The sequence below is a fragment of the Oncorhynchus clarkii genome, chromosome 9, assembly GCF_045791955.1.
Source record: "Oncorhynchus clarkii lewisi isolate Uvic-CL-2024 chromosome 9, UVic_Ocla_1.0, whole genome shotgun sequence".
Taxonomy (NCBI): domain Eukaryota; kingdom Metazoa; phylum Chordata; class Actinopteri; order Salmoniformes; family Salmonidae; genus Oncorhynchus; species Oncorhynchus clarkii.
Window position 1 is genome coordinate 76,511,029 of NC_092155.1, and position 27,073 is coordinate 76,538,101.

Consider the following 27,073-nt stretch of genomic DNA (forward strand, 5'->3'; position numbering starts at 1 on the left):
AGAGAATAAAAAACCTCTCTATGGCCAGGGCGTGACATTAGTCAAAGTCCAGACCTAATTCCAATTGAGATGTTGTGGCAGGACTTGAAGGGAGCAGCTCATGATTGAAAACCCACAAATGTCTCTGAGTTAAAGCAGTTGTGTATGGAAGAGTAGGCCAAACTTCCTCCACAGTGATGTGAGAGACTGATCAACAACTACAGGAAGAGTGGGCCAAACTTCCTCCACAGTGATGTGAGAGACTGATCAAAAGCTACAGGAAGAGTGGGCCATACTTCCTCCACAGTGATGTGAGAGACTGATCAACAGCTACAGGAAGAGTGGGCCAAACATCCTCCACGGTGATGTGAGAGACTGATCAACAACTACAGGAAGCGTTTAGTTGGAGTCATTGCAGCTAAAGGTGGAACAACCAGTTAATGATTGTAATGGGGGAATTACTTTTTCACACAGGGGCATCGGGTGTTGCATGACTTTGTTTATGAAATTAATGAAATAAATATTTATGTAGAGTGTTATTTGTTCACTCAGGTTTCCCTTGATCTAATATTAGGTTTTAGTTGAGGAAACATTCAGTATCAAAAAAAATATGGAGAAGTAGAGAAAATTAGAAAAGGGGGCAAATACTTTTTCACGTCACATTAGATATTCATAAGTTGAAAGGACTTTCCTGCCCTACCGTCTACCGGCTATCGGCTACCGGCTACCGGCTACCGGCTACCGTCTACCGTCTACCGTCTACCGTCTACCGGCTACCGTCTACCGGCTACCGGCTACCGGCTACCGGCTACCGTCTACCGGCTACCAGCTACCAGCTACCGGCTACCGATGTCATTCTTCTGTGATGTGCTCCATGCGACGACCAGTTGAGAGCTGTGCTCTCCCGCTGCCTGCAGACGATACTCCACTGAAACTAAGGCCACGTGTGCGGCTCGCATTTGAATATATTTCAGGTGTTTTGCTCTTGATTTCATAACCGATAAGTTGTATACCTCCACTAGACTACTTTGATATACGCAACAGAAGGGATTGAGAAGTGAGTATAGGTAACGGCCACTGAAAACGAAGTGGGTAGAGCCGCGTAGAGCCGCGTAGAGCCGTGTAGAGCCGCGTAGAGCCGCGTAGAGCCGCATATAGCTGTGTCTAGCTGCGTATAAGCTCCACTACACATCTGGCCCTTTGTGTTGTACTAAAAATGCTCTCTCCTACATTAGTGTGCTGTTATAACGCTGGTATAACGCTGGTATAACGCTGGTATAACGCTTGCTGTCCTTTCAGCATTACGAGCCTGTCTGAGCCACTGCAGGTCCAATAGGTTCACCACTGAAGGTCTATAGGATCACCACTGAAGGTCTATAGGATCACCACTGAAGGGTCTATAGGTTCACTCCTGAAGGTCTATAGGTTCACTCCTGCACTAACCTGTATATGCTAAACAGCAAAAAAAGAAACATCCCCTTTTCAGGTCCCAGTCTTTCAAAGATAATTCGTAAAAATCCAAATAACTTCACAGATCTTCATTGTAAAGCATTTAAACACTGTTTCCCATGCTTGTTCAATGAACCATAAACAATTAATGAACATGCACCTGTGGAATGGTCGTTAAGACACTAACAGCTTACAGACGGTAGACAATTAAGGTCACAGTTCTGAAAACTTAGGACACTAAAGAGGCCTTTCTCCTGACTCTGAAAAACACAAAAATAAAGATGCCCAGGGTCCCTGCTCATCTACGTGAACGTGCTTAGGCATGCTCCAAGGAGGCATGAGGACTGCAGATGTGGCCAGGGTAATAAATTGCAATGTCCGTACTGTGAGACGCCTAAGACAGCACTACAGGGAGACAGGACATACAGCTGATCATCCTCGCATTGGCAGACCACGTGTAACAACACCTGCACAGGATCGATACATCTGAACTTCACACCTGTGGGACAGGTACAGGATGGCAACAACAACTGCCCGAGTTACACCAGGAACGCACAATCCCTCCATCAGTGCTTAGACTGTCTGCAATAGGCTGAGACAGGCTGGACTGGACTGAGGGCTTGTAGGCCTGTTGTAAGGCAGGTCCTCGCCAGACAATACCGGCAACAACGTCACCTATGGGCACAAACCCACCGTCACTGGACCAGACAGGACTGGCAAAAAGTGCACTGACGAGTCTCGGTTTTGTCTCACCAGGGGTGATGGTCGGATTCGCGTTTATCGTTGAAGGAATGAGCGTTACACCGAGGACTGTACTCTGGAGCGGGATCGATTTGGAGGTGGAGGGTCCGTCATGTCTGGGGCGGTGTGTCACAGCATCATCGGACTGAGCTTGTTGTCATTGCAGGCAATCTCAACACTATGCGTTACAGGGAAGACATCCTCTTCCCTCATGTGGTACCCTACCTGCAGGCTCATCCTGACATGACCCTCCAGCATGACAATGCCACCAGCTATACTGCTCGTTCTCTGTGTGATTTTCTGCAAGACAGGAATGTCAGTGTTCTGCCATGGCCAGCGAAGAGCCCCGATCTCAATCCCATTGAGCACGTCTGGGACCTGTTGGATCGGAGGGTGAGGGCAAGGGCCATTCCCCCCAGAAATGTCCGGGAACTTGCAGGTGCCTTGGTGGAAGACTGGGGTAACATCCCACAGCAAGAACTGGCAAATCTGGTGCAGTCCATGAGGAGGAGACACACTGCAGTACTTAATGCAGCTGGTGGCCACACCCAGGTTTCAATAGGCCATAAGATATAAATGTTTCAAAATGCACTGTAAGATGCTGAGGGGAGAAAGGCTCATAATAATGACATAAACACCTGCTAACCAATGTGTTTGATGTATTTGATTCCATTCCACTGAATCCGCTCCAGTCATTACCACGAGCCTGTTCTCCACAATTAAAGTGCCACCAACCTCCTGTGAAGTAGTGTACATATATTTGTCTCATTTTGTCTGTCATAGTTGAAGTGTACCTATGATGAAAATTACAGGCCTCTCTCATCTTTTTAAGTGGGAGAACTTGCACAATTGGTGGCTGACTAAATACTTTTTTTGCCCCACTGTATTTGTTCTGGCGAAATGCTTTCATGAGCATTGCCCCACTGTATGTAGTATGTGTATGTATGTAGTACATGTAGATGTACATGAGCTGACTGAATGGAAGCTGATAATTATGAGTTTTTGTATTCCTGAGGTTGGTCTCAGAAAGAAATGACAAGTCCTGACTGTCCGAGACCGACTGGTCTAGGTTGGTCTCAGAAAGAAATGACAAGTCCTGACTGTCCGAGACCGACTGGTCTAGGTTGGTCTCAGAAAGAAATGACAAGTCCTGACTGTCCGAGACCGACTGGTCTAGGTTGGTCTCAGAAAGAAATGACAAGTCCTGACTGTCCGAGACCGATTCAAGACCGAGACCGCAACACTGTATTGTGTATAGAAAAATGTAATGCGCCACCCAATTAATTATGCAAATATTTTAAAAAAAACATGCCTTATTACTAGGCTATTCAAAAATCAAATACAAATTCACTAATTGTGTAAGCCGACTATCTCGGATCCTTCCGGAACTTTCATTACACACACCTGCCCCCTATTTCCACTGATTAGTATTTGTATACTTGGTTCGCCATGGTCTTGTTTGATTATTATTAGAATGTCCGTTGGTGTCACGTCCTATCTTGACTACTCTTCCTCAGACGAAGAGGAGAATCGTTACAGTGAGTACCTGTGCTGCGTGTTTTGGGCTTCCCTTGTGCCCTTGTGGATTGTGCAGACGATAACGGGTCTCGTTAATCATTGTGTTATTTATTCGAGGTACTCCTCTCTCTTTTGTTTTGGGTTTCTACCCTGTGTTTTGTTTGTTTGGTCTTCGCCCCCGTGCCTTTACATGGCATGCTGTAATTTGGGAAATAAACCCCCCCCCCCCTATTACTCGTTCCTGTGCCTGTCTCCTGAACCCTTCATACCAACGTGACAGACACCGTCCTGCACAACCATTGAACCAACAGCATCGCCTAGGGCTATAGGTTCTCTCTCTCCCAGACTCATGGATAGACATTTTAGACCGTAGCATCAGGTAACCAGTCATTTCAGTATGCATGATAATACAGTCCACACTCAAAGGCGACCACTCAAATTTGTTTTGATTTTAGAGTATAGGCTGGACCAATTATATGCCAAAAACATCTTGTTTTTCTGCAGTAGTGTATTATAAAACGCAACTATCATCATTTTAAATATTACTTTTTTGGGGGGGCTTGGGCTCATAAACTCTAATATGCATATGCATAAGCTCTAATATGCATATGCATAAGTTATAATATGCATATGCATAAGCTCTAATATGCATATGTGTGTTTTGAATGAATCATCTTAGAAAGCACCTTCCTTTTCGTTGTTTTAGGCTTTGAAACAATGTCCAGAACAATCATGTTTTACACTGTTTCAACTTGCTTTTGAACTTCATTCTTCAAATTGATCATCACAGTGAGGTTAGCTTTAAAAGTAGGCTTACTGTCTAGATTATATTTAAATGTGATTTTTTTTTTTACGATTGCAATTGCATTAGAGGGACAATAGAGCACCATGAGTACCAGGTCATTAGGACCTGATGGCCATAAAGTTGGGTACTACCAAGGCATGTCCAGAGTGCATAAAAGGAGATCACCGTGACTCAAAGACCACATGGAGTTTTACTCATGACTGCCAGTGTGCCGGTAACATGGTCACCACAACAGCCTGAATTTAAAATAGATTAAATTAATAAAAAATACCCCTCTAAACACAATTCCCCCCCTAACGACAAAGTGAAAACATGTTTTTATAAATGTTTGCAAACAAATTGTGATTAAATATAGAAATAACTCATTTAAATAAGTATTCAAACCCCTGAGTAAATACTTTGTAGAAGCACCTTTGGCGGTGATTACAGCTGTGAGTCTTTCTGGGTAAGTCTCTAAGAGTGATTACAGCTGTGAGTCTTTCTGGATAAGTCTCTAAGAGTGATTACAGCTGTGGGTCTTTCTGGATAAGTCTCTAAGAGTGATTACAGCTGTGAGTCTTTCTGGATAAGTCTTTAAGAGTGATTACAGCTGTGAGTCTTTTGGGTAAGTCTCTAAGAGTACTTACAGCTGTGAGTCTTTCTGGATAAGTCTCTCAGAGTGATTACAGCTGTGAGTCTTTCTGGATAAGTCTCTCAGAGTGATTACAGCTGTGAGTCTTTCTGGATAAGTCTCTCAGAGTGATTACAGCTGTGAGTCTTTCTGGATAAGTCTCTCAGAGTGATTACAGCTGTGAGTCTTTCTGGATAAGTCTCTCAGAGTGATTACAGCTGTGAGTCTTTCTGGATAAGTCTCTCAGAGTGATTACAGCTGTGAGTCTTTCTGGATAAGTCTCTCAGAGTGATTACAGCTGTGAGTCTTTCTGGATAAGTCTCTCAGAGTGATTACAGCTGTGAGTCTTTCTGGATAAGTCTCTCAGAGTGATTACAGCTGTGAGTCTTTCTGGATAAGTCTCTCAGAGTGATTACAGCTGTGAGTCTTTCTGGATAAGTCTCTCAGAGTGATTACAGCTGTGAGTCTTTCTGGATAAGTCTCTCAGAGTTTTTCCCCATCTGGATTTTACAATACTTTCCCATTGTTATTGTTCATGCTCTGTCAAGTTGGTTGTTGATCAATGCTAGACAGACATTTTCTGGTCTTGACATAGATTTTCAAGCCGATTTAAGTCAGAACTGTGAGTAGGCCACTCAGGAACATTCAATGTCGTCTTGGTAAGCAATTCCAGTGTATATTTGGCCTTGTGTTTTAGGTTATTGTCCTCCTGAAAGGTGAATTAATCTCCCAGTATCTGGTGGAAAGCAGACTGAACTAGTGCTTATAGCTGTTTTCCATTTCTTTATCTCATAAAAAAACTGCCTTTTTCTTGCCGATGACAAGCATACCCCTAACATGATACAGCCACCACCATCCTTGAATACTTATTGACTGAAGATATTTCAGCTTTACATTTTTAATTCGTATCTAAAAATGTTCTGCAAACAAAATTCCACTTTGACATTTAGGAGGTATTTTGTGTAGATCAGTGACACAACAAAATTGAATCCATTTTAAATTCAAGCTGTAACACAATAAAATGTGGAATAATTAAGTAATAAATAGCAATAAAGCTACAGTGCTCTCTAGCATGCGTCAAATCAAATCGTATTTACCTTACCGTGAAATGCTTACTTACAGGCTCTTATAGAAAATATTTAGTAATAAAATGTCCTGTTAGCCCATAGGTCAAATTCTATTTTGAATACCTCCTTTTTTTGTTGTTGCTTCAGACAAAACTATTATTTCACTTATTAAAACATCGTGTTTTGTATTAATATGTCACTGGTGTTGAGTAACCAACATTTTCATCTGCTAGTGCTCTCTCTTAGAAAAATAGGATTCCAAAACGTTTTTTCAGCTGTCCCCATAGGAGAACCCTTTTTTTGTTTCCAGGTAAATCTCTTTTGGGTTCCATGTCAAACCCTTTTTGGTTCCAGGTGAATCTCTTTTGGATTCTATGTAGAACCCTCTGTGGAAAGGGTTTTACATGGAACCCAAAAGGGTTTTTACCTGGAACCCAAAATGGTTTGACCTGGAACCCAAAAGGGTTTGCCATGGAACCCAAAAGGCTTTTACCTGGAACCCAAAATGGTTTGCCATGGAACCCAAAAGGCTTTTACCTGGAACCCAAAATGGTTTGCCATGGAACCCAAAAGGCTTTTACCTGGAACCCAAAATGGTTTGCCATGGAACCCAAAGGCTTTTACCTGGAACCCAAAATGGTTTGCCATGGAACCCAAAAGGCTTTTACCTGGAACCCAAAATGGTTTGCCATGGAACCCAAAAGGGTTTTTACCTGGAAACAAAAAAGGGTTATCCTATGGGGACAGCTGAAAAAGCATCACTTGCATCATTCAAAGCAACACGAAAAGGAGGAGCTCATTTAAGCTGTACGCCGTTTTGAACTTATTTTAGGTGTGTTTATTAATTAAGACGAGGGTTGCAAAATTTTGGTAGCTTTCCCAAAATCGACAGGTTTTCTAGAAATCCTACCTAGTTGGAGGATTCACAGAATTCCTGCTTATTCCTTCCTGGTTCCGAGAATCTTCCAACCAGCATTTCTGGACAACGAAGTTACCAGAAACTTGCAACCTTAATCCAGACAAGTTTGATTGTCAGTTAGCATTGTATTTAGCATTGTATTTAGCATTGTCTTTAGCATTGTATTTAGCATTGTATTTGGCATTGTATTTAGCATTGTATTTAGCATTGCTAATGGGAATAGTTGGACGCAGCTAGCGGGGCTCTCAAAAGCATGAGGTAAATCGATATATAATGTAGAACTTTATTTTAGATGAACTAGCCCTTTAAGTGGTTATGCTTTGGGATGATAATAAAGGTTATATTATCTGATTAGAATAAAACAAAAACAAAGGATACTTCCCACCACAACCATTTTATTCATATGCAGATAAAAATATAACATTTTAAATTCAAGCTTCTGCAATGTTCTTTAGCATCAACAACAAGCTGGCTGGGATATAAGCTGTCTTTAGCATTATAAAAACAAGCTAACTAGCATATAAACTGTTTTTAGCATCAACAACAAGCTGGCTAGCATATAAACTCTCTTTAGCATAGAAAACAAGCTAACTAGCATATAAACTGTTTTTAGCATCAACAACAAGCTGACTAGCATATAAACTGTCTTTAGCATAGAAAACAAGCTGACTAGCATATAAACTGTCTTTAGCATAGAAAACAAGCTGTCTAGCATATAAACTGTCTTCAGAGTCAACAACAAGCAGGCTAGCATATAAACTGTCTTTAGCATTAACAAAAAGAGGTCTAGCATATAAACTTAGTTCATCATCAGCAAATGAGCCACAAATGAATAATAATAAATATCTATGTAAAATGCAGTTCACGAGTAAACGTACTGTTACAATCTTCATTACAGCAACAACCATTTATGCAAAAACACTGTTTTGCTCTTTTAATAATATTGGCAATAATTATTTTTGCTAGATTTGGATTTTTGATAATATTCTGTTGACATTCAAGTAGTCTGGACATGTGAAACTAATGGCAGGACTAAAATTCCATCAACTTTCCCTGAAATCCCTGGTATTCTAGAAAAACCTGGTTATAAGATTCCCGGAATACCCAACCAGGATTCTCGAAAAACCTGGGAATTTTGGTAAAGCTTCCGGAATTTTGTAACACCTTGTAAAGATTCTTCCTGTACACGTAGAGTTAGCATGTACAGACTCATGTGATAAATATGCACCAATAACATTGATTACTAAACAGAAGTTTTACTAGTGTCTTAGCTAGATGATTGGAACAACACTTTTACATACTTTTATATAGCACGTCTATGTATACAGAGTAACAACACATTATATATATACAGAGTGACACCAGGTTATATATACAGAGTTATTCATGTTATATACACATCATATACAGTGCATCCAAAAAGTATTCACACCCCTTGACTTTGTCCATGTGTCATTGTGTTACAAAGAGGGACTAAAATTGATTGAATTAAAAAAATTTTTTTTTAAATGTACATTATCTACACAAAATACTCTGGAAGAAAAATTCTAATATTTGTCCCCAAAAAAATCATAAAAAAATTTAACACTAATCTATCTTGATTAGATAAGTATTCAACCCACTAAGTCAATACATGTTAGCAGCGATCACAGCTGTGAGTCTTTATAGGTTAGTCTCCTGGATTGTGTAACATTTTGCCCATTATTCTTTCAAAATTCTTCACGCTCTGTCAAATTGGTTGTTGATGATCGCTAAACAACCGTTTTCAGGTGTTTTTCAAGCAGATTTAAGTCAAAACTGTAACTCGGCAACTCGGGAACATTCACTGTCTTCTTGGTATGCAACTCCATTGTAGATTTGGCCTTATGTTTTAGGTTATTTTCCTGCTGAAACTTGATGGAATCTCCCAGTATCTGTTGAAAAGCAGACTGAACCAGGTTTTCCTCTAGGAATTTGCCTGTGCTTAGCTCCAACCCATTTATTTTTTTCCTGAAAAACTCTCTCGACTACAAGCATATCAATAACATGGTGCAGCCACTATGCTTGAAAATATGGAGAGTGTTACTCAGTAATGTGATCTACTGGACTTGCCCCAAATATAACATTTTGTATTCAGGGTAAAAAGTGATTTGCTTTGCCACATATTTTGCTGTATTACTTTAGTGCCTTGTTGCAAACAGGATGCTTGTTTTGGAATATTTGTATTCTGTACAGGCTTCCTTCTTTTCACTATGTTAATTAGGTTAGTTTTGTGGAGAAACTACAATGTTGTTGATCCCATCCTCAGTTTTCTCCTATCACAGCCAATAAACTCTAACTGTTTTAAAGTCACCATTGGCCTCATGGTGAAATCCCTGAGTGGTTTCCTTCCTCTCCGGCAACTGAGTTAGGAAGCACGGCCGTATCTTTGTAGTGACTGGGTGTATTGATACACCATCCAAAGTGTAATTAATAACTTTACCAGGAATATTATATGTCTTCCAATAGGAGCCCGTCTTCGTGACACTTTAGGAAACCTCTCTGGTCTTTGTGGTTGAATCTGTGTTTGAAATTCACTGCTCGACTTAGGGACCTTACAGATATGTGTTGGGTACAAAGACGAGGTAGTGATTCAAAAAATAATGTTAAATACTATTACTGCACACAGAGTGAGTCCATGCAACTTATTATGTTCCTTTTTGAGCACATTACAAAACGGTTGAAAACGTATTGATGTTTCAGCTTTTCTTTTTTAATCGTTTTTTTTTTATCCCCGTTTTTTTTAATTCAAAAAACATAATTCCACTTTGACACTACGGGGTCTTGTGACAAAACAATCTCAATTTAATTTTCAATTCATAACAAAGTGTGGAAAAAGTAAAAGGGTGTGAATACTTTCTGGAGGCATATAGAAGAAAACCGTGTTATGTATCCAGGGTAACACCGTGTCACGTATCCAGGGTAACATCGTGTTCTGTATACAGGGTAACACCGTGTTATGTATCCAGGGTAACACCGTGTCACGTATCCAGGGTAACATCGTGTTATGTATCCAGGGTAACACCGTGTTATGTATCCAGGGTAACACCGTGTTATGTATCCAGGGTAACACCGTGTTATGTATCCAGGGTAACACCGTGTTATGTATCCAGGGTAACACCGTGTTATGTATCCAGGGTAAAACGGTGTTATGTATCCAGGGTAACACCGTGTTATGTATCCAGGGTAACACCATGTTATGTATCCAGGGTAACACTGTGTTACGTATCCAGGGTAACACCGTGTTATGTATCCAGGGTAACACCGTGTTACGTATCCAGGGTAACACCGTGTCACGTATCCAGGGTAACATCGTGTTTTGTATCCAGGGTAACACCGTGTCACGTATCCAGGGTAACACCGTGTTATGTATCCAGGGTAACACCGTGTCACGTATCCAGGGTAACACCGTGTTATGTATCCAGAGTAACTTTTTTTTTTTTTTTTATTTAACTCGGCAAGTCAGTTATGAACAAATTCTTATTTACAATGACGGCCTACACCGTCCAAACATGGACGACGCTGGGCCGTTCTATGGGACTCCCAATCACGGCCAGATGTGATATAGCCTGATTCAAACAAATTATAGTACAAAATATATTTGCTTCATTTTTACAGGACGTCAAGCAGAAATATTCATACGCGGAGCATCAGGCAGCATCATCATCTGCCATTATTTCATCGTAACAATGAATAATAAAGGCTTCAACAAGCAAGTTTCTGTTGTGATGTGTTGTTTGTTCCTACACAACACCTGCAAGGTGATACAAAACAAACAAGGAAAGTTACAGTACAGCACCATCAAGAACTGACACTCTTTATCCCAGGATAGTGGATAGTATTTATACAGACTTTGTTTGGTATTTAAGGCCATGGAATAAGACAAATTGTTTTTCTCGAACAAAATAAAACAGAAATAAACTAATAACATCCACTTAAAGTAATTACCTACAGCGTAGAAACAAACAAAAAAGCATCTATAAAACAAACATTTAAAAAATGACCACGACAACGTAATTAATCAACCAATCAACAGACTCAGAGTTGAGATAAGTGTGAGCAAAAACTGTTGACATTCGCGTAAATTGTCCATGAAGCACATAGACCTAAACTCTTAAATAAAGACAACATGACATACATGTTAATAACATCCATGTTCCCTAAAGACACAGAGAAGCCCCTTAGTCCCTAGAAGAAGGTCCGTTAGACTACCTAACCCTGCTGTTAGGCCTCCAAACAGCTCCGGCCCAGATCTGGCCCCAACCAGGCCATTCGGACAGTGCCCCTGCCTTGGGCCACCTCCGGTCCTCTTCCTTGGCCTTTCCCCGTTTGGCCCCAGCCCAGGGGGCCGACATCCTGCTAGAGGGTAGTGATCTGGGTGAGCTCCATGTTGGAGTTCCCTGTCCTTTGGTGGTGGTTGTTCTGGGGTTCCTGGCAGACCAGGGGCAGCTCCACGCCTAGTCATGCGGGATTTGTATTCCCATCCGCCGTCTTGCAATTGTAAGCTACCTCACGGGCGATGCTCCTCATCCGACCCGACTGCTGCCGGCTGTCCAGGCGGAACGGACCCGGGTGGCAGAACTCCCTGAAGCACCTCTTGAAGTTCTCGTCCAGGAAGGCGTAGAGGACTGGGTTAAGACTGCTGTTGACGTAGCCCAGCGCGATACAGAAGTGCATCAGGGCCATGGTGAGGAGGCTACTCAGGTTGAAGCCCAATGACTGGGCCAGAGCCATGATCTGGACTGGGGTCCAACAGACCACGAAGGCTGCCACTACGACCAGGACCATGCGAGTGATGCGGTGCAGGTTGCGGTCCTTCTCCTTGGAGCCGGACAGGATGCGGACGCTGCGAAGGCGCTTCACCATCAGGCTGTAGCAGACACTGATGATGGCCACTGGGATGAGGAAGGAAAAGAGGAAAACGCAGGTGCCGAACACCGGGTCCCAGTAGCTACGAGGGTCTGGGAGGACTACGATACACTCTACACCTAGGAGGAGGACAGGGCATATGTTAGGGGTTAGGACACAAGGGTTAAGGGTTAGGATATAGGGTAGTGGTTAGGACACAAGGGTTAAGGGTTAGGACACAAGGGTTAAGGGTTAGGACATAGGGTATGGGTTAGGACACAAGGGTTAAGGGTTAGGACACAAGGGTTAAGGGTTAGGACATAGGGTAGGGGTTAGGACACAAGTGTTAGGACACGAGGGTTAAGGGTTAGGACATAGGTTAGCGTTACTGTAGGGGTAGGGGTTAGGACACAAGGGTTAAGGGTTAGGACATAGGTTAGGGTAACTGTAGGGGTAGGGGTTAGGACACAAGGGTTAAGGGTTAGGACATAGGTTAGGTTTACTGTAGGGGTTAGGACACCAAACCTACAGGGACAGGACACAGAAGAAGACCATTGTCCAATATCTACAAATGTCCAACATAAATGTGTGTTCGGCTCCCAACCCCACATCCTGTACACACAACTAGGACCAAGGGTTTAGCACATAGGACCAATTGTTTTCCACATAGGACCAAGGGATTAGTACATAGGACCAAGGGATTAGTACATAGGACCAAGGGATTAGTACATAGAACCAAGGGATTAGTACATAGAACCAAGGGATTAGTACATAGAACCAAGGGTTTAGTACATAGAACCAAGGGTTTAGTACATAGGACCAAGGGATTAGTACATAGGACCAAGGGTTTAGTACATAGGACCAAGGGATTAGTACATAGGACCAAGGGATTGGTACATAGGACCAAGGGTTTAGCACATAGGACCAAGGGATTAGTACATAGGACCAAGGGATTAGTACATAGGACCAAGGGTTTAGTACATAGAACCAAGGGATTAGTACATAGAACCAAGGGTTTAGTACATAGGACCAAGGGATTAGTACATAGGACCAAGGGTTTAGTACATAGGACCAAGGGATTAGTACATAGGACCAAGGGATTAGTACATAGGACCAAGGGTTTAGCACATAGGACCAAGGGTTTAGCACATAGGACCAAGGGTTTAGTACATAGGACCAAGGGTTTAGTACATAGGACCAAGGGTTTAGTACAGTAGGAGGATTGAGCAGAGAGGATAATCAATCAAATCACTGCTAGGAAGTCCGTCTCTTTGCATCACTCAAAAACACATACCACTGGGCGAAAGGGGTCAATATCAGGGGTTTACCTTTATCTATATATTTCCAGATAGCTGACATTTTATGAAAAATAAGGAGTAGCCATTCTCCAGATACTAATTTCCTTAATTCATTGAATATGCGGAGCTAGGATATTCTCTGTAATGGGACAGTTTCTACATGCATCCAATCCAGACCTCTGAAATCTCCCTGCTACTGTATGAGTCCAGAAAGATATCTGGGGTTAGACACGTTCAAGGCACACACATGATGCGCATGCCGCAGACCATTATTCCTCCTCCACCAAACTTTACAGCTGGCACTTGGGCAGGCAAAGTTCCCCTGGCATCCGCCAAACTGTGATTCATCCATCGGACTGCCAGATGGTGAAGCGTGATGCATCACTCCAGAGAATATGTTTCCACTGCTCCAGAGTCCAATGGCGGCGAGCTTTACACCACAGCTGACGCTTGGCAATGCGCACGGTGATCTTAGGCTTGTGTGTGGCTGCTCCGCCATGGAAACCGATTTCATGAAGCTCCCGACGAACAGTTCTTGTGCTGACATTGCTCCCAGAGGACAGACGATTTTTACACACTAACCACTTCAGCACTCGGCGGTCCCGTTCGGTTTAGCTTGTGTGGCCTACCACTTTACGGCTGAGCCGTTGTTGCTCCTAGACATTTCTACTTCACAATAACAGCACTTACATGGGGCAGCTCTAGCAGGGCAGAAACTGACTTGTTGGAAAGGTGGCATCCTATGAACGTGCCACTGTAACAGTATAACTTTAAACCGTCCCCTCTCCCATACCCGGGTGCGAACCAGGGACCCTCTGCACACATCAACAACAGTCACCCCTCGAAGCATCGTTACCCATCGCTCCACAAAAGCCGCGGCCCTTGCAGAGCAAGGGGGAACCACTACTTCAAGGTCTCAGAGCGAGTGACGTCACGGAATGAAACGCTATTTAGCGCCGCACCACCGCTAACTAGCTAGCCGTTTCACATCCGTTACACCACGTTGAAAGTCAATGAGCTCTTTAGTAAGGCATTCTCCTACCAGTGTTTGTCTATGGAGATTGCATGGTTGTTTTATACACCTGTCAGCAACGGGTGTGGCTGAAATGGCGGAATCAAAAGATTTGAATGGGGTGTCCACATACTTTTGTAATAGTCTATTTGTCTAATATTCTAACCCTGGAAAGGGTCAACATTCTGATATATCTAAGCCTTTCTAAATCAAATCAAATCAAATAAAATTTTATTTGTCACATACACATGGTTAGCAGATGTTAATGCGAGTGTAGCGAAATGCTTGTGCTTCTAGTTCCGACAATGCAGTAATAACCAACAAGTAATCTAACTAACAATTCCAAAACGACTGTCTTATACACAGTGTAAGGGGATAAAGAATATGTACATAAAGATATATGGATGAGTGATGGTACAGAGCAGCATAGGCAAGATACAGTAGATGGTATCGAGTACAGTATATACATATGAGATGAGTATGTAAACAAAGTGGCATAGTTAAAGTGGCTAGTGATACATGCATTACATAAAGATGCAATAGATGATATAGTACAGTATACGTATACATACGTATACATATGAGATGAATAATGTAGGGTATGTAAACATTATATTAGGTAGCATTGTTTAAAGTGGCTAGTGATATATTTTACATCATTTCCCATCAATTCCCATTATTAAAGTGGCTGGAGTTGAGTCAGTGTGTTGGCAGCAGCCACTCAATGTTAGTGGTGGCTGTTTAACAGTCTGATGGCCTTGAGATAGAAGCTGTTTTTCAGTCTCTCGGTCCCAGCTTTGATGCACCTGTACTGACCTCGCCTTCTGGATGATAGCAGGGTGAACAGGCAGTGGCTCGGGTGGTTGTTGTCCTTGATGATCTTTATGGCCTTCCTGTAACATTGGGTGGTGTAGGTGTCCTGGAGGGCAGGTAGTTTGCCCCCGGTGATGCGTTGTGCAGACCTCACTACCCTCTGGAGAGCCTTACGGTTGTGGGCGGAGCAGTTGCCGTACCAGGCGGTGATACAGCCCGCCAGGATGCTCTCGATTGTGCATCTGTAGAAGTTTGTGAGTGCTTTTGGTGACAAGCCGAATTTCTTCAGCCTCCTGAGGTTGAAGAGGCGCTGCTGCGCCTTCTTCACGATGCTGTCTGTGTGAGTGGACCAATTCAGTTTGTCTGTGATGTGTATGCAGAGGACCTTAAAACTTACTACCCTCTCCACTACTGTTCCATCGATGTGGATAGGGGGGTGTTCCCTCTGCTGTTTCCTGAAGTCCACAATCATCTCCTTAGTTTTGTTGACGTTGAGTGTGAGGTTATTTTCCTGACACCACACTCCGAGGGCCCTCACCTCCTCCCTGCAGGCCATCTCATCGTTGTTGGTAATCAAGCCTACCACTGTTGTGTCGTCCGCAAACTTGATGATTGAGTTGGAGGCGTGCGTGGCCACGCAGTCGTGGGTGAACAGGGAGTACAGGAGAGGGCTCAGAACGCACCCTTGTGGGGCCCCAGTGTTGAGTATCAGCGGGGTGGAGATGTTGTTGCCTACCCTCACCACCTGGGGGCGGCCCGTCAGGAAGTCCAGTACCCAGTTTGCACAGGGCGGGGTCGAGACCCAGGGTCTCGAGCTTGATGACGAGCTTGGAGGGTACTATGGTGTTGAATGCCGAGCTGTAGTCGATGAACAGCATTCTCACATAGGTATTCTTCTTGTCCAGATGGGTTAGGGCAGTGTGCAGTGTGGTTGAGATTGCGTTGTCTGTGGACCTGTTTGGGCGGTAAGCAAATTGGAGTGGGTCTAGGGTGTCAGGTAGGGTGGAGGTGATATGGTCCTTGACTAGTCTCTCAAAGCACTTCATGATGACGGAAGTGAGTGCTACGGGGCGGTAGTCGTTTAGCTCAGTTACCTTAGCTTTCTTGGAAACAGGAACAATGGTGGCCCTCTTGAAGCATGTGGGAACAGCAGACTGGTATAGGGATTGATTGAATATGTCCATAAACACACCGGCCAGCTGGTCTGCGCATGCTCTGAGGGCGCGGCTGGGGATGCCGTCTGGGCCTGCAGCCTTGCGAGGGTTAACACGTTTAAATGTTTTACTCACCTCGGCTGCAGTGAAGGAGAGTCCGCATGTTTTCGTTGCAGGCCGTGTCAGTGGCACTGTATTGTCCTCAAAGCGGGTAAAAAAGTTATTTAGTCTGCCTGGGAGCAAGACATCCTGGTCCGTGACTGGGCTGGTTTTCTTCTTGTAGTCCGTGATTGACTGTAGACCCTGCCACATACCTCTTGTGTCTGAACCGTTGAATTGAGATTCTACTTTGTCTCTATACTGACGCTTAGCTTCTTTGATTGCCTTGCGGAGGGAATAGCTGCACTGTTTGTATTTGGTCATGTTACCAGTCACCTTGCCCTGATTAAAAGCAGTGGTTCGCGCTTTCAGTTTCACGCGAATGCTGCCATCAATCCACGGTTTCTGGTTAGGGAATGTTTTAATCGTTGCTATGGGAACGACATCTTCAACGCACGTTCTAATGAACTCGCACACCGAATCAGCGTATTCGTCAATGTTGTTATCTGACGCAATACGAAACATATCCCAGTCCACGTGATGGAAGCAGTCTTGGAGTGTGTAATCAGCTTGGTCGGACCAGCGTTGGACAGACCTCAGCGTGGGAGCTTCTTGTTTTAGTTTCTGTCTGTAGGCAGGGATCAGCAAAATGGAGTCGTGGTCAGCTTTTCCAAAAGGAGGGCGGGGCAGGGCCTTATATGCGTCGCGGAAGTTAGAATAACAATGATCCAAGGTTTTTCCAGCCCTGGTTGCGCAATCGATATGCTGATACAATTTAGGAAGTCTTGTTTTCAGATTAGCCTTGTTAAAATCCCCAGCTACAATGAATGCAGCCTCAGGATGTATGGATTCCAGTTTGCAAAGAGTCAAATAAAGTTCGTTCAGAGTCATCGATGTGTCTGCTTGGGGGGGAATATATACGGCTGTGATTATAATGGAAGAGAATTCTCTTGGTAGATAATGCGGTCGACATTTGATTGTGAGGAATTCTAAATCAGGTGAACAGAAGGATTTGAGTTCCTGTATGTTTCTGTGATCACACCACGTCTCGTTAGCCATAAGGCATACGCCCCCGCCCCTCTTCTTACCAGAAAGATGTTTGTTTCTGTCGACGCGATGCGTGGAGAAACCCGCTGGCTGCACCGCCTCCGATAGCGTCTCTCCAGTGAGCCATGTTTCCGTGAAGCAAAGAACGTTACAGTCTCTGATGTCCCTCTGGAATGCTACCCTTGCTCGGATTTCATCAACCTTGTTGTCAAGAGACTGGACATTGGCAAGAAGAATGCTAGGGAGTGGTGCATGATGTGCCCGTCTCCGGAGTCTGACCAGAAGACCGCCTCGTTTCCCTCTTTTACGGATTCGTTTTTTTGGGTCGCCGGCTGGGATCCATTCCGTTGTCCTGGTTGAAAGGCAGAACACAGGATCCGCTTCGCGAAAATCATATTCTTGGTTGTACTGATGGTGAGTTGACGCTGATCTTATATTCAGTAGTTCTTCTCGACTGTATGTAATGAAACCTAAGATGACCTGGGGTACTAATGTAAGAAATAACACGTAAAAAAACAAAAAACTGCATAGTTTCCTAGGAACATGAAGTGAGGCGGCCATCTCTGTCGGCGCCATGGCAATCACTAAGGTATCTACTAAGGTATGAAGGAATACACATCTTTTCAGAAACGTATCAAAATCTGTAGTCATTACCTGTTCATGTATGTATTCATATTTCTCAAAAAAATTATAATTTCAATAGATGTCTTACATGATATGTAATATTCATCCTCGTATGTCTAATAAAAAAAATGGGCTAAATCCGACTCATTAAATGTCCAGATCCCAAATTATTTTACTTGTTCAGGACAATTTGGTTTGAATGCAGCAAGTGTCCAGGGGAGTTCCCTGACAAATCCCCTTCTTTCTTCTCATTGGCTCTGTGGTCGACTATATGCCCCCCCAAGACAGACAGTCCTTTCTCACGAGAGTTAGACTTTGCTTGTCACGCGTAATAAGGAAATGAACAGGAATCAGTTGGAGCTCGTGTACAATGTCGTCACTAAGTTGCAACAGCCACAAAGTCATAATTATGGCAAAACCGCGAGAGTGATAGAGTGCTGCATCAGATGACCTCCATAATCACCCGACCTCAACCCAATTGAGATGGTTTGGGATGAGTTGGAACGCAGAGGGAAGAAAAAGCAGCCAACAAGTGCTCAGCATACGTGGGAACTCCTTCAAGACTGTTGGACAAGCATTCCTCATTGTATCTGTCCACGTTCAACAACAGAAGAGAGTGTCTATTTGGGAGTCATTATATCTTCTGCTGTTGACCGTAGACAGCTGGAATGACTCTCAAATAGACACTCTCTTCTGTTGTTGATGCCTTTTCACTCACAAAATAAACAAATCAACATATGAATAAATTTCATAACAGAATCCAAAATACACTCAAAACCCAACACCTTGAGGTTGAAGAACTGTCCACAAGCTTTTAATTCAGATTTTTTTCCCCTTCCTCAGCGTATAATCACTTTGACTGTGACATTTGCTTTAACTTTTCTGACAGCCTGCCTTTTAAAACTGCCTCTAAACCCAAGCAGCTGAGAACTCTTGACAGCCCTATAGCTCTGTAATACAAAACACAACTCAGGGGATATATATATATATATACAAATTTACGAACCCTGACTTGGCAGCCTGAAGGGAGCCTGAATCAAATCAACTTCAAAAGACGATTTCTAAGTTAATACTTTTTTTTTTTAAAGAACCACTTGTCACTGGTGTGAAGAAGAAACTCTCTCTCTCTGTCTCTCTCTCTCTCTCTCTCTCTCTCTCTCTCTCTCTCTCTCTCTCTCTCTCTCTCTCTCTCTCTCTCTCTCTCTCTCTCTCTCTCTCTCTCTCTCTCTCTCTCTCTCTCTCTCTCTCTCTCTCTCTCTCTCTCTCTCTCTCTCTCTCTCTCTCTCTCTCTCTCTCTCTCTCTCTCTCTCTGGGGGAGATTATGAAGATGCTCGCAAATCCAGTTCAAAGCTTTTATCTAGGATGCATCCCAAACTGAACCCTATTCTCTATAATGTGCACAACTTTAGTGCCATTGTCAAAAGTAGTGCACTAAATAGGGAATAGGGTTTCATTTGGGACACAACAACATGACATTAAACATGTCTTCCCACTCTGTAGTTCTGAGAGCTCATCCGAACCTGAATGTCTTCTTACCCTTTCGGATTATTATGAGCACGCTAGCGTTGTCCCAAAATGGCACCCTAGTCCCTATTTAGTGCACTACTTTTGACCAGAGCCCTATGTCAAAAGTTGTGCGCTACATAAAGAATAGGGTGCCATTTTGGGATTAATCCTCACATCTATTCCAGTAAAGTGCCTCTCCTGACAGCTGGATCAATGGGATGTCCTGTTCCTGCCTAGCTGCAGCACAGTAGGAAACAACAGTACAACCCTACACCTCACAAACCTCAACAGTCACATCTCAGACTCCGCTGCAGTTACTAAAGGAGTCCCCCAGGGCTCTCTGTCCCTTACTGTTCATCATGTAGCCTTGCCTTGCTGCAGCACAGTACAAAGCCTGTCTGTTTGTCCCTAAAAAAAACCTTCCTTACTTGCTACAGTAGCTAGCTAGCTAGATGAGGACGAGATCGTTTTCACACTGCGATCAATGCTCCCTTGTTGTTTGTCGGTGACAAAGTTGAAAATTGATTGCGGATGTAACCAGTGTTACTGTATCGCTTCTCTCACTGTCCCTGTCGATACCTCGGCGTGAACTAGTGTCCCTCTGCTCGCTAAAAAGGATCCCAGTGGCAAGTTAAATCCACTTCAATTTCAATCCGTGACAAGGAGTTTCTCTTTGTTATTTGCTGAACTCAACCAGTCAAAAGTTTGGACACACCTTCTCATTCAAGGGTTTTTCTTTATTTTTTAAAACTATTTTCTACATTGTAGAATAATAGTGAATACATTAGAACTATGAAATAACACATATGGAATCATGCAGTAACCAAAAAAAGAGTTAAACAAATCTAAATATATTTTATATTTGACATTCTTCAATGGAGCCACCATTTGCCTTGATGACAGCTTTGCACACTCTTGGCGTTCTCTCTAAGTCCTCTTTTTAAAGTCAAAAGAGCTCCGTTCCCTTTGAATGAGGACTCAACCCTTTTGCCTGATCTCTTCATCTGTTTTGTGGTCCGAGTCCCATTTTCTTTCACATTGCTTTGTATAGAAAGGTACCAAGATCTTTTCCCAACATTCACTCAATGCATTCTGGGGGTTTTACCATGTGCAGGACGAGCCATTCCATCAGAATGTTGTCATCACACTGATAGATATATACTTATATTTTGGAAGCTAATAGATTACAAATATTTTCTCATCTAATTGTAATCAGAAGATACTATTAACATGTACAAATTATTGGTAACAGAATAAATAGCAGAATAATAACTGCAGATTAAATAATGCTGCAATTGAAAAAGGTACTCCCAAGGTAGGCTACTGCCCCTTTAAGAGCAAGAATGGACTTAAAGCCATACAGCGTGATTCTCACCAAATGCAGTATATTGTCTTCTCACACTATTCAAACTCCACAATCAATAAACAGCGTTTGAAGCTCTCTTTGCCTATAGATCACAACTTGCAAACAAATAATCTGAACAAAAAACTGCTGGAATTTATCTGCATCCTTGACAATCGCTAATCAATATCCAAAAACACCACGTTTTCGTCGTCTTCTCTCTATTGTGGCACCAATGTGAGGGGTTATAACAGTAGTCTAGTGTGAGGGGTTATAACAGTAGTCTAGTGTGAGGGGTTATAACAACAGTCTAGTGTGAGGGGTTATAACAGTAGTCTAGTGTGAGGGGTTATAACAGAAGTCTAGTGTGAGGGGTTATTACAATAGTCTAGTGTGAGGGGTTATAACAGTAGTCTAGTGTGAGGGGTTATAACAGTAGTCTAGTGTGAGGGGTTATAACAGTAGTCTAGTGTGAGGGGTTATAACAACAGTCTAGTGTGAGGGGTTATAACAACAGTCTAGTGTGAGAGGTTATAACAGTAGTCTAGTGTGAGTGGTTATAACATTAGACTAGTGTGAGGGGTTATACCAGTAGTCTAGTGTGAGGGGTTATAACAGTAGTCTAGTGTGGGGGGTTATAACAGTAGTCTAGTGTGAGGGGTTATACCAGTAGTCTAGTGTGAGGGGTTATAACAGTAGTCTAGTGTGAGAGGTTATAACAGTAGTCTAGTGTGAGGGGTTATAACAGTAGTCTAGTGTGAGGGTTTATAACAGTAGTCTAGTGTGAGGGGTTATAACAGTAGTCTAGTGTGAGGGGTTATAACAGTAGTCTAGTGTGAGGGGTTATAACAGTAGACTAGCGTGAGGGGTTATAACAGTAGTCTAGTGTGAGGGGTTATAACAGTCTAGTGTGAGGGGTTATAACAGTAGTCTAGTGTTAGGGGTTATAACAGTAGTCTAGTGTGAGGGGTTATAACAGTAGTCTAGTGTGAGGGGTTATAACAACAGTCTAGTGAGGGGTTATAACAGTAGTCTAGTGTGAGGGGTTATAACAGTAGTCTAGTGTGAGGGGTTATAACAACAGTCTAGTGTGAGGGGTTATAACAGTAGTCTAGTGTGAGGGGTTATAACAACAGTCTAGTGTGAGGGGTTATAACAGTAGTCTAGTGTGAGGGGTTATAACAACAGTCTAGTGTGAGGGGTTATAACAGTAGTCTAGTGTTAGGGGTTATAACAGTAGTCTAGTAGTCTCCCACCCCCTCCTCCCCTCCCCTCTCCCTCCCCTCCCCTCCCCTTCCCTCCCCTCCCCTCTCCCACCCCCTCTCCTACCCTCTCCCACACCCTCATCCCCTCCTCTCCTCCTCTCTCCCACCCCCTCCTCCCCTCCTCTCTTCCACCCCCTCCTCTCCTCCCCTCTCCCACCCCCTCCTCCCCTCCTCTCCTCCTCTTTCCCACCCCCTCTTCCCCTCTTCTCTCCCACCCCTCCTTTCCTCCTCTCTTCCACCCCCTCCCCTCCTCCCCTCCCCTCTCCCCAAGGGGTGCACATTTTGGTTTTTGGCCCTAACACTACACAGCTGATTCAAATGATCAAAGCTTGATGGTTAGTTAAATGTTTTGAATCAGCTGTGTAGTGCCCCCCACCCCCAAACTAAAACATGTCCCCCTTGGGACAGACAGAAAGCTTGTCTGCATCCCAAACGACTCTTGTGTGAATTGTGATGATGTCACAGAGTAAAACATGTACTGTTTTGGAGTCTTTTGGGTCATAATAATAGTTTGTAGCTAAAAACCATTCTGACTCACAGACTAGAGCTCAAACACACAATGTTCAAAAGAGTTTCGAAGTCCAAAACGCTGCAAATTAATAAGCAGATTTAAAAAATATATATATTATTTTTACCTTTATTTAACTAGGCAAGTCAGTTAAAGAACAAATTCTTATTTTCAATGACGGCCTAGGAACAGTGGGTTAACTTCCTGTTCAGGGGCAGAACGACAGATTTGTACCTTGTCAGCTCGGGGATTTGAACTTTTGAACTAGTCCAACGCTCTAACCAGTAGGCTACCCTGCCGCCCCAACGCTTTAGTTTAATGTACGGTTTGAAGCTTAGCCTGGTAACGCTTTAGTTTAATGTACTGTTTGAAGCTTAGCCTGGTAACGCTTTAGTTAGAACAACAGATGTGTACCTTGTCAGCTCAGGGGTTTGAACAACGCTCTAACCACTAGGCTACCCTGCAGCCCACAGACACAATGCTTTTGGGAAAGGACACAAGACCTGTTGACTTTTTCCACATTTTACATTACAGACTTATTCTATAGTTGATCATCCCTCAGAAATCTACACACAATACCCAATCATGACAAAGCAAAAACAGAAATACATTATTTACATAAGCATCTGACATTGCTGTGAGACTCGAAATTGAGCTCAGGTTAATCCTGTTTCCATTGATCATCCTTGAGATGTTTCTAAATCAAATCAAATCAAATCAAATGTATTTATATAGCCCTTCGTACATCAGCTGATATCTCAAAGTGCTGTACAGAAACCCAGCCTAAAACCCCAAACAGCAAGCAATGCAGGTGCAGGAGCCCGGTGGCTAGGAAAAACTCCCTAGAAAGGCCAACACCTAGGAAGAAACCTAGAGAGGAACCAGGCTTTGAGGGGTGGCCAGTCCTCTTCTGGCTGTGCCAGGTGGAGAATATAACAGAATTATAACAGATTATAACAAAAAGTGTTTTGTTTTTAAATGTTTGCAAATGTATTAAAAATAAAAGACAGAAATACCTTATTTACATAAGTACTCAGACCCTTTGCTAGGAGACTAAATTGAGATCAGCTGCATCCTGTTTCCATTGATCTTCCTTGAGATGTTTCAACAACTTGATTGGAGTCCACCTGTGGTAAATTCAATTCATTGGACATGATTTGGAAAGGCACACACACCTGTTGAAATAAGGTCCCACAGTTGACACTGCATGTCAGAGCAAAAACCAAGCCATGAGGTCGAAGGAATTGTCTGTAGAGCTCCGAGACAAGATTGTGTCGAGGCACAGATCTGGGGAAGGGTACCAAAACATTTCTGCAGCATTGAAGGTCCCCAAGAACACAGTGGCCTCCATCATTCTTAAATGGAAGAAGTTTGGAACCACCAAGACTCTTCCTAGAGCTGGCAACCCGGCCAAACTGAGCAATCGGGGAGAAGGGCTTTGGTCAGGGAGGTGACCAAGAACCCAATGGTCACTCTGACAGAGTTCCTGAGTTCCTCTGTGGAGATGGGAGAACCTTCCAGAAGGACAACCATCTCTGCAGCACTCCACCAATCAGGCCTTTATGGTAGAGTGGCCAGACGGAAGCCACTTCTCAGTAAAAGGCACGACAGCCCGCTTGGAGTTTGCCAAAAGGCACCTAAAGACTCTCAAACCATGAGAAACAAGATTTTCTGGTCTGATGAAACCAAGATTGAACTCTTTGGTCTGAATGCCAAGCGTCACGTCTGGAGGGAACCTGGCACCATCCTTACGGTGAAGCATGGTGGTGGTAGCATCAGCAGCTGTGGGGATGTTTTTTAAGCGGCAGGGACTGGGAGACTAGTCAGGATCGAGGGAAAGATAAACAGAGCAAAGTACAGAGAGATCCTTGATGAAAACCAGCTCCAGAGCACTCACGACCTCAGACTGAGGTGAAGATTCACCTTCTAACAGGACAAAGACCCTAAGCACACAGCCAAGACAATGCAGGAGTGGCTTCAGGACAAGAATGCCCTTGAGTGACCCAGCCAGAGCCTGGACTTGAACAAGATCTAACATCTCTGGAGAGACCTGAAAATAGCTGTGAAGCAATGCTTCCTCAAACTGGTACTTCTAACAGTCTGATGTTTAATTCATTGTCTTAAAATATGCTTGTGAATCATTAATGAGTTCTCTATGAGCCCTGCAGGTACTGGGTCTACAGGGTCTACAGATTATACAGAGATCACATTCAGCCTACAGTGCTGCCTCTCTCTGTGCCTCTCTCTCTCTCTCTCTCGCTCTCTGTGCCTCTCTCTCTCTCCCCCTCTCTCACTACTGCCTCTCCATTTCTCTCTCTCTCTCTCTCTCTCTCTCTCTCTCTCTCTCTCTCTCTCTCTGTGGCTCTCTCTCTCTCTCCCCCTCCCTCACTACTGCCCTCCCTCCCTCCCTCCCTCCCTCCCTCCCTCCCTCCCTCCCATTTGCTTTCTTCTCATTCTCTGCCTCTCTCCTGTCTGCTCCTCCTCTGTCCACGAGGAACCTAACTTCACAACTCTTCTAGCATTCAGAGCAACAGTGCTATTATGTATATATTATAACATGGAATCTGTTAAATATCCTGTGAACTGTGAATAACGTTTTAAAAGCATTCAAATTCCTCACCCAGAAGTGCAATTATGAATGAATGAATCATGATGAATAGGTGTTGCTGTTTGAGGTTTTGAACATACTATCAGGAACGTGCTATTGGTTTTCCAGGGCTTCTAATTGAGTTACATCCGTTCCTCACCTGGTTGTCCTGAAAATAAAAGGCTAAAAAACTCAGGAACGGACATGAAGATAAATGAAAGTAGTGAACAACAACAACAACAAAACACAGATATCATCTAAGGGGTCCTCGGGGCCTGATGAGGTTAAACATTATGAGACAGACGTTGGGTTTTCTACAGGTCTATTTCAGACGCACAGAGTGACAAACTGTTAACGGCATCCTGTAGTGGCTTTTGAAGTGGAGGAGAGCAGATGGTGATTCTATTCACGTGTCCTGGTGTTGTTGCACTGAACTAGACTGTAAACAGTCTCTAATTCCACTGACCTAATGGTAAGGACTTTATCACAGTCTGTAGCTGTAGTGACCTTTTCACTGTTACTGCTATATTCACTATCTCCACACACATATACACACTAAAATACACACACACGCACACACACACACACACACACACACACACACACACACACACACACACACACACACACACACACACACACACACACACACACACACACACACACACACACAAACACACACACACACACACACACACACGTTTGTTCAAAGGCATTACTTTGGTCAGTGTGGCCTTGTCCCTTTTTAAAGCCTGTGTGTATTTGTGTATTTGTGTGTGGAGATGGATGCCCCTGGTCATATCACACACATTGCATTACATTTCCCCTAGTAACCAAACCACATGACACTCCCCCTAGAAACCAGACCACATGACACTCCCTCTAGAAACCAGACCACACGACACTCCCCCTAGTAACCAGACCACACGACACTACCCCTAGAAACTAGACCACACAACACTCCCCCTAGTAACCAGACCACATGACACTCCCCTTAGTAACCAGACCAGGGAGGGAGGACGGAAGGGAGGGAGGGAGGGAAGAAGGGCGGTAGGGAGAGCAAGACGAGGGAGGGAGGGAGGGAGGGAGGGAGGGAGGGAGGGAGGGAGGGAGGGAGGGAGGGATGAGAATATCTGAATAGATTAATTTAGAGGTCAATCTGACAGTAGAACAGATAAATCAGACTTGATAATGAACCAAACTAAATCTAACTAACTAACTGCCTAACTAACTAACTAACTAACTAACTAACTAACTAACTAACTAACTAACTAACTAACTAACTAAATCCACTTTCTGTTGTTTCACCTACAGACAGATAGACAGACAGACAGACCCAATAGAACCTACTGTTATGTTCAACCTCCACATCTCCCAACACCATGGCCGGTACCCCTATCGCCGACGCCAGGACCCACACGCAGATGTTGACCACTTTGGCCTTGTGGGGCGTCCTCATGTCCAGGGCCTTGACCGGATGGCACACGGCCACGTAGCGATCCATGCTCATCACGGTCAGAGTAAAGGTGCTGGTGAACATGTTGTAGTAGTCGATGGAGACCACGGCCTTGCAGAGGGCGTTGCCGAACGGCCAGAAGCCCAGGAACAGGTCTGTTCCCTGGAAGGGTAAGGTAGCGAGGACTAGGGAGTCAGCCAGAGCCAGGTTAAATATGTAGATGTTGGTGGCTGTCTTCATCTTAGTGTACCTGGAGAAGAGGAGAGAGGGGAGGAGAGGGGAGAGGAGAGGAGAGGAGTGGAGAGGAGAGGGGAGGAGAAGAGAGGGATGAAAAGAGAGGGGAGGGGAGGGGAGGGGAGGGGAGGGGAGGGGAGGGGAGGGGAGGGGAAGAGAGGAGAGGGGAGGAGA

General features: G+C 43.8%; 1 protein-coding gene across 1 annotated transcript in view; it reads right to left on the bottom strand.

Annotated features, from left to right (window-relative positions):
• Nucleotides 1-11,567: 11,567 nt before the first annotated feature.
• Nucleotides 11,568-27,073, bottom strand: part of LOC139417430 (nociceptin receptor-like) — a 66,340-nt gene continuing 50,834 nt past the window's right edge. Inside the window, exons 2-3 of the mRNA XM_071166712.1 lie at nucleotides 26,560-26,915; nucleotides 11,568-12,094 (exon numbers count right to left, since the gene is read on the bottom strand). Coding sequence (XP_071022813.1) covers nucleotides 11,568-12,094; nucleotides 26,560-26,915 — 883 coding nt within the window. The remainder of the gene's footprint in view (nucleotides 12,095-26,559; nucleotides 26,916-27,073) is intronic.